The sequence below is a fragment of the Octodon degus genome, unplaced genomic scaffold (genome assembly GCF_000260255.1).
Source record: "Octodon degus isolate 3935 unplaced genomic scaffold, OctDeg1.0 scaffold00021, whole genome shotgun sequence".
In the NCBI taxonomy this organism is placed as follows: domain Eukaryota; kingdom Metazoa; phylum Chordata; class Mammalia; order Rodentia; family Octodontidae; genus Octodon; species Octodon degus.
The window spans coordinates 9,322,422-9,330,729 of NW_004524597.1; the positions used below are offsets into that span (position 1 = coordinate 9,322,422).

At 48.7% G+C, this 8,308-nt stretch overlaps 1 protein-coding gene across 1 annotated transcript in view; it reads right to left on the reverse strand.

Moving 5' to 3' along the window:
* Positions 1 to 979: 979 nt before the first annotated feature.
* Ccnf (cyclin F) overlaps positions 980 to 8,308 on the reverse strand; it is a 25,147-nt gene continuing 17,818 nt past the window's right edge. The window contains exons 11-17 of the mRNA XM_004627855.2: positions 7,089 to 7,212; positions 6,676 to 6,856; positions 6,083 to 6,170; positions 5,128 to 5,227; positions 4,890 to 5,014; positions 3,233 to 3,402; positions 980 to 2,251 (exon numbers count right to left, since the gene is read on the reverse strand). Coding sequence (XP_004627912.1) covers positions 1,809 to 2,251; positions 3,233 to 3,402; positions 4,890 to 5,014; positions 5,128 to 5,227; positions 6,083 to 6,170; positions 6,676 to 6,856; positions 7,089 to 7,212 — 1,231 coding nt within the window. The 3' untranslated portion in view covers positions 980 to 1,808. The remainder of the gene's footprint in view (positions 2,252 to 3,232; positions 3,403 to 4,889; positions 5,015 to 5,127; positions 5,228 to 6,082; positions 6,171 to 6,675; positions 6,857 to 7,088; positions 7,213 to 8,308) is intronic.

Genomic DNA, 8,308 nt, shown 5'->3' on the forward strand with positions numbered 1-8,308 from the left:
CTGTGAGGTAGGTATTGCCCCATCTTACAGATGAGGAGCAGGCTCACACATACCCAGGGGCAGTCAGGATAGGTCTACAATTCCAACACTTGGGGTCTCATCCCTCCCATGCCCCAGCCAGGGTTAGAATTCTCTTACAGTAGCAAGGACAGCTGCCACGAGTACATCCACATACACACAGCAAAGTGAACACTGAGTCAACTTTCCCCATCCCCTGTACTTTTCGTTCAAAAGTAGTTGGGAACACTCCTGGCCATGTGGTTCTGTTACATTTAAGAAACAAAAGTGTACCCTAGAAGGGTGATGTGTCTGTGCTGGGCCGTGAGCAGACTCCCCAGGCATGATTGAGGTGCTTCCTCTAAAGCTCATAAGCCAAGGAGTTAATGCATAGTAGGCGAGTGCTCTACCACTGAGCTATATCCCCAGCCCCGTCATTTTTGAGGCAGAAATCCAGTAAGGGAAAGCAGGATCTGCCCTCCACAACTCCTGAATCCATGGCAGATCTACAGCTGGGATCAGATAAAGGCACACCCTCTGGCTGCTCTTCTGTCTCTTGTTTACCTGAGATGTTGCAGATGACTTGATTTTTTTTTTTTTTTTTTTTTTTTTGCAGAACCGGGGATTGAACTCAGGCCCTTGCACTTGCCAGGGAAGCACTTATTCCACTGAGCCATTTCCCCAGCTGACTTGAATTTTTTTCTGGCTAACCTTTTTATGCAAAAGGGTAAAAGATTTTTGCATAAAAAGAGTACTGGGATAAGCAGGGCAAGGTGGTGCACACCTGTAGTCACAACACTGGGAGAGTGATGCAGGAGCATCCCAAGTTCAGGCCCAGCCTGAGCAATGTAGACACTTTCTCAAAATAAAAATTTGTAAAAGTTGGGGATGTGGCTCAGTGGGGACTCTGGGTTCAATCCTAATATTGTTAAAAAAAAAAAAAAAAAAAAAAAAACAGAAAAACAAAAACAAAACTCCCCAAACAAACAAAAGTAGAGAAAAGTTACCACCATAACATGGGAGAGGCTGGTGTTAGATTTTTTTTTCAGTTAAGCCTAAATAATGCTGGCAGTCTCTTAACACTGCCTATTTTAAATGTTAACTTTCTTCTCATCTTGGAAGAATCTAGAAATAAAGGGGAAAGTATGGCCCAGAAATTCAGTGCAAAGAGAAATGTTTATATGGACACCACAGGGACAGAGACAAACACTCCTGGAGGGAGAGAGGGAGGGAACAGTTCCCACACCTGGTAGTCATGGCATAATCTACACAGATGTGCAAGGACACAGGTTCCCTCTCCACGAGGTTGCTGGCCCACAAGTGGGGGGGGATATCTGGTGCATGCCATGGTGGGTGAACATACAGTGGTCAGTACCACTGAGGCCCCAAACGAGAAAGATGCTGGCTAGGGACTCAAGCTGCACCAGCCTACATAGGTCACATGTGTTTGTGTGAAAGCTCTCAGCTCCTGGCATGGAGCTCAGTGGGGCTGAGAAGACCAGAATAAGGGCTTGATTTTTTAAGACAGTGGGTAACAGCGGGTACGGGATGTAGGCTTCACTTGGCATGGTATGACTGCTTTGAGGTGAAATATTCCAAAGAGGAGTTGAGCTTTTCACATTGATATGACGTTCTAAGGGCCTGCACAGGAATTCCTTAGAGAAATAAACTTGATACTTACAAGTTACCCCTCTGTTTTGTAGAACTGACCCAGATCTATACAGTTCCCTCCTGCAGTACCTCCTTCTGTTGTAGCAGAACAGTAGCCCTCCTTGGTAAACATTCACTGCAACAGACACCCTAACACACACTCACAGCTTCAGGAAGCCCAAGTTCATGTCCTCATCACTGTGCGTAGACAGATTTTGCCGTTTCACTTGTTGCTGGGGAAGAATATTCTCTGAGGGATTTGGGGGACGACACTGTAAACATGACTTCTTGGACTGATGGTGGCAGGGATGTGTGTTTGAGTCGCTGCCCAGGGACAGCACTGAGGTAGATTGTGGAGGGTCTCCTGAGCTGCCATCCACAGAGTTTGTGGGACTCGAGGAGTACCCTGAGGTTGTGACATCTTTGCTGGGCTTCCTCTTGCAGAGAAGTGGCCTGGGCCCTGACATTGGAGGTGTCTGGGTGCCTGGTGCCTGGTGTCCCTCATCCTCTGGGTAGGCCTCTTCATCACTTGATTCCTGGCAGCAGTGTTGTTCTGGGTTTAGGTAGACCACAGTGACATCGAGGACACCACTGGGAGTGGTCACTGTAGGAAATTTTGGAATGGGGGAGGTCATTCCATAGCCTGAGCATCAGAAGTAACCCTCTGCCTGGTCAGGACCTGGACAGTCCAGACTTTGGCTCACAGCCAGGACAGTTTACAGCCTCCTGTACCTGGTTAAATATCCCCTACCAGGCTGTGGTCCGTTATATCACAGCTGAAACCTGTGGGTGGCATGCTTCACTCATTGTAGGAGGGCAGTGGAAGGTAGCAACTGACTATCTAACTTCCTCAGTCTCCCCAAGTGGACACAAAATTAAACAACTGGAAAGGACTAAAAAAATCTGCCCAATCGGGGCTGTAGGGATAGCACAGTGGTCTAAGTCCAGCAAGCACAAGGACCTGGGTTCGATCCCTGGTACTGCATGCTGCGATGGCTCTGGAACCCTGGGCACACCATGCCAGCCACCAAAACCAAGCATGATAGTGCACGCCTGTAATCCCAGCACTGGGAGGCTGAGACAGGAGGATCACTACAAGTCTGAGCTGTGTAGCGAGACCCTGTACCAAATAAATAAATAAATAAATATTTTCTAAAAATCTCCCCAAGGTGGAGTTTGTTTTTTAGGACACAGGACAGGACCTCTTCCAGCCTATGGGGTGGGGAAGGGCTTATGCATACCATATGGGTATACCTCAGCAGTCCTCTAGGAAGATCTAAATAGGAACTCCAGCTAGGGTCCCTGTCCTTCCCTGTCTTATGAGGACCTTCCACCAATACAGACCCAGTTGGAGCTGTACACAGGTTTGCCTAAATCCTCTCCCTCCCTGTGGAGTAGCAGTAATCCCCATTCCCACCCTAAGCTCTGGTGTCTAAGGGATCTGTTCTCACAGCTTTGAGTTGGGACAAGCTCTCTGAGGGGAGGGTGTGGCACCAGCTGGCTTGGGCTAGACCTCAACTGCTGGGGGCAGGAGACCCTCAGTAGAAGGCTCCTTCTGTGTAACATCCCTCTGCTACATACTCACCATCACCCTCCTTTTCGCCCTCACTCTCTTGGTCACCCTCATAGCCAGAGCAGCAGTCTAGACTCCAGTCCAGGAAGCTGCCCAGTAGTGTCTCCTCCTGGCTGGACAACTCGGCAGTAGGTGTGGTGACAAAGCTGCCTCGGTCCTCCTGGATGCTGTTTTCCCGCTTCCTGTGAGAGATGGAAAGCCAGGAAGCTCCAATCATGCACCAACCTCAAACATATGCTCAGCCCTGGGCCCTCCCATGTGTGCTGGAAGGATGTGCAGGGCAGAGAATGCCCGTGAAGCTACAACCAGTGTGAGCCTTGAGTCTTGAGGCCAGGCTCAGCCTTGTTAGTTAGAGCTACCTGGGCCAATCATCCTCCAGGATATAGTCACAAGCTGCAGGCAGTGCTGGCACCGTCCCCCGGGAGTGCCACCTCTGCCCTCCTGAGATCAGGGCTGAGGCAGGAATATGGGCTTGTATCTGGGAGAAGCCACCATTTCTGCTGAGCCTTTGTGTTTCCTGAGTTCAGGGGATGGCCAAAGTTACCTTAATATAACCTGTGGAGGTCCCTTTCAGATGACTGATGGGGCTAGGGGAGCTGCTGGGAAACAAGTTTAACATAGGGAGACGAGGTATAGGGAGGAAGGGCCAGCAATTCTGCATCCCAAGGCGGAGATACATATCTGGCCTTCCCCTGTGGGTGACCCCAACCCATGGATAGTCAGGTTGTCATCTGCAGACTAGGATGTAAGTGGTGGTCTTCTTGGGTGGGCCCACATCACTCATATGCAACACCGTGGTGCATCATGGGGGTGGCTTAGGCTGCTTCTCTAGTAGCTTCTTTGGGGTTTCCCTGGAGTTCAAGGGACTGTGACCAGGGGTGTACTTCCTACACACTCATGGAGGTAGTCATGCTTGGCCAAGTGATGTAACAGGACTGATTCAACTATATAGGGCCTTCTCTCAGGAAGCTAAGGGTGCAGAGGGTGCTGAGGAGTTACAGAGGCAGGGCCAGCAGCACAGAGAAAGTCCTGTTTTTTGCAGAATCAGCAGGAACTCTCCAGATGGGTAATGTAGGTAAAAATTATTCCATGAAATAAAGCGAGAATGGTGATAAGAGCGATGGGAGTGGGAGGCTGAGGTAGAAGGATCACCATGAGTTCAAGGCTCACATGTGCTACACAGCGAGTCCAGAACCAATCTGAATTATACAGTGAGACTCACCATACCATACCACACCCCTAAAAAGAGAGCACAATGGGAATAAATAGGCGTACACATAAGCAAAGAGGGAGGGCACAAGCACAAGAAGGGAAACAATGAAAATGTTAATCAGGTTATAATACAAGTGCCAGGAGTGACAGCAAAATCCATGGAGAAGCGTGCCTCAGGATGGCACAGGCAAGGCTAAGGCTTAAGTCAGGAGCAACTGTGCTCAGAACCATTTTCCCTCAAAGGGAGCCAAAATAAAGCAAGAGAAGCAGGCACCTCTGAAAAGGGAGAGCTGGGGGATATGGAGCTCAAGAACACCTGCAAGGTCAGACTGCCTGGGTTCAAGCGCAGGTTCACCTATGTGGAAGTAGGACAGCCAAGGCGTCAGGGTGAGAATTCAGCCCTTGCCTGCAGCACTACCCTGCATACCCAGTGTCCCAGTGGGGGGACAGGACTCACCGCTTTGTTCTCCTCCCAGAGGGAGAGCTGAGGAAAGGGCAGATCTCCCCTGAACTGAGGAAAGCTGTGGGCTCTGGGCTTTCTTTCACTCCCAGTGCTGTACACAACTGGCTGTAGCTCAGCACCTAGGGAAGCCATAGTCAGCAAGAGGAAAAAGGTATGGTGGATGAGGCTGAAGAACCCTGATCCCACCCTGCACCCCATCAGACATCGAGGTGACAGGGCAGAGGAAGAGTACCTTTTCCTGGTTGATTTCTTCATAGCGCTTGTCCTCAAATCGTTGCTTCACGGCAGTCAGAGAGACCTGCCGGTAGTCCTTGGGGGCATCATCATGGAAGCTGGAAGTGGACACAGAGCGGATGTGAAGCACTCCCAACCCAGTTTTAGTTTGCTCCCTTGAGTGGAGGGGACAACAAGCTTTCAAAACCTGCCTAATGGTGAGGATAGGATGCAAAATAGTTTGGTGGCTTATCAAGCAGTTAAACAGTTTCCATATGACCCAGCCATGGTTCTCCCAAACACCAGCATCCTCCACACAGTTTCTTTTTCTCATGGGGCCTTTACCACCTCACACCTTGTCCAGCTATGTTCTGGCCTCAGCACTCGCACAAGATAAGGTGGGCAGACAGGAGGCTGCAGGACACTGAGGTCTGGAGCACAGGGAGGAGCAAAGCCATCACAGCTAGGACGGGGGGTGGGCAGCAGACAGGCACAGATGGGAGCAGCAGTGAGTCTGCTTGCCTGCTGCCTTCCACTTCCTCAATTAGAGGCTCTACTTGAAAAATGTGTGAAATTCTGTGCACTGTGAAAAAAATGTGTGAAGCATGGCCCTGAAATTTTAAAATGTCAACTTGAAAGATGTTTCTTGCATGAGACTCACTGAAGAAAGATCTGTGCTTTGACTGGGAGCTGTCACACGAAGACACACAGGGCTGAGTGGCAGAATCTGGCCAGAGGACACATTTCCTTACAGATCTGCCACTCTTTTTTTTTTTTTTGGTGGAACTGGGGATCGAACTCAGACCCTTGAGCTCGCCAGGGAAGCACTTATTCTACTAAGCCATCTCCCCGGCCCCCATCTTTTTTGATGGTTTGAGGGATTGAAAAATCACTAGTGAACTAGGTCCCCAGCCTTTTTTGGGGGGAGAGGCACCACAAGCATTCATCACTGTGACTTCGTGCCTCAGACTCACCACTTTTTATGTAGGTTCAAGACGCAGGGCATGAGGTCTTCACAGGAGAACCCAGTGAGGTCCCATAGTTGAGTGGTCCAGGGCTGTGCTAGGGAGCAAAGTAGGCCAGGAATGCAATGGTTGTCTGACCACTCCCACTTCATGAATCTGCAGGTTATATTCTGGGAGCTCAAACTGCAGTTTTTTAAAAAATGGCTTTGACAAGTCCCGGTACAGAACATGCATACTGTCAAAAGATTTGGGAAACCCTTAAACTAGAACCATCTCTCACACCCAACCCTAAGCTGCCTTTGGTCTATTCTGAAGGGATGGGCACCCCACCCCACCCCCATAATACTGAGGCATGAACCTGGTGCCTTCACACTGAACTATATCCCTGGTCCTTTTGAAAACTTTTTGAAATATGGCCTTACTAAATTGCTGTTGCTCAGGCTGGGCTCGAACTTACAGTACTCCTGCCTCAACCTCCTAGAAGTGCTGGGATTATAGGCATATGCCACTAGTGCTGGACACAAATTTCTTCCTGTCCTACTACTCTTCTATTTGAGGACTTTCCTTGCCACCAGCAGTCCCCTAGAGGGGCCATTCCTTACTTTGCCCATGCATCACTCTGGCCAGAAGCAGGGCTGCAGAGGCCAGGTGGGCTGGGGTGTAGGCAGACAGGCTGGTGTGAAGCAGAGAGAGTTCACAGAGGAAGCTGCACAGGTGCTGAGTTCTGGGTGCCACAGGGACCAGTGTCAGCAGGACTTCTTTGTAGTCGACCACAGTGGGGATCTAAGCAAAAGGAGAAGCTGGATGTGGGCACTTCTTCACCAACACTGCAAGCAACAGCCCCATAGGGACTTGGTTCGCGTTCAGGGCATCAGTGCATGTGGTGATGCTTTGGGCATGGCACAGAGAGCTGGACCCTGGATCCAGAGGATCTTCCAGACCAGGAAAGCTGGGTGTCTTCAGCTCTTCCTACGCCCACAACCCACACAGGGAGACAAAAGAAATCCCCACTTACTCGAATCTTCCCTTCCAGGGCGGAGACGATCTCTCCCATCATTCTCACCAGGTCCTCGTACCTATATGTGTTGTCTGTGAGCCACACAGCCTCTCGAATCGTCAGAATCTCTTTACTGACAAACCTGGAACGTGGAGATGGGCGCTTAGCTCTGAGTCCATTTCTTGAGGCAGGGATGAGAATTGGACGGCCTGGGGCTGTGGGGAGGCCTCAAGGTAAAGAGAACATGATGACTTCGAGCTTCAGTGCCAAAGGGAGGCTATATAACTAATCCAGCTGCCTCAGGCCAATAAGAAACATTAAAAGGTGTGATGCAGAACGTACTGAAAAAAAGAAAGGATTGTGCCTGGAAGTAGAGGCAGAGAAAGGGTTATCAATCAGACACAGCTATCTTTTCAAAAGGCCTCATGAGTGACTCTATCAATCAGTTTTCCTAATGATCTTAGAGACAAGGATTTGCCTTTTTTCTTTCTGTTTTTGAGACAGGGCCTCTCTATGTAGTGCAGACTGGCCTTGGACTCACAGTGATCCTCGTGCCTCAGCTTCCTGATGCTGAGACTATAGGCATGTGCCATCACACCTGGCTTTTTTTTTTTTTTTTTTTTTTTTGGTGCTACAGGGGACTCAATCCTAGGACCTTGCATATGCTAGGCAAATGCTTACTATTAAATGGTACTCCTAGACTGTACCTTAATTTTTTTGTGTGCAGTACTGGGGATTAAACACAGGGCATTATCTATGTTAGGCAAGCACTCTCTGACTGAAATACATCCCCAGCCCTTTAAAAAATGTTTTTTATTTTGATACCAGGAATAGTAGCTCATGCAAATAGCACTCTGGTAGACTAAAGCAAGAGAATTACAAAATTCAACAGTAGCCTGGACAACTTAGTGACTCAGCAAAATCCTGTCTCAAAATAAAAAAATATGTATATAATAAGAAGAAAATAGGTATGGGGGATGTAATTTAGTGTGAAGATTCTGAGTTTAATCCCTGGTACCAAATTCTTTTTAAATTTTGAGGTAGGGTCTTGGTAAACTGCCAGGCTAGTTTTTTTATCTTCCAGCCTCAGTCTCTTAGAATGGCCCTATCTTTTGCCAGTGTCTATCAATTAAAGTATAAATAATTTAAAGTATAAATAATTGAAGGTAAGTGAGTTAGAACCAAGAGTTAGAAGTAAAGCTCGCTCGCTCTCTCTCTCTCTCTCTCTCTCTCTCTCT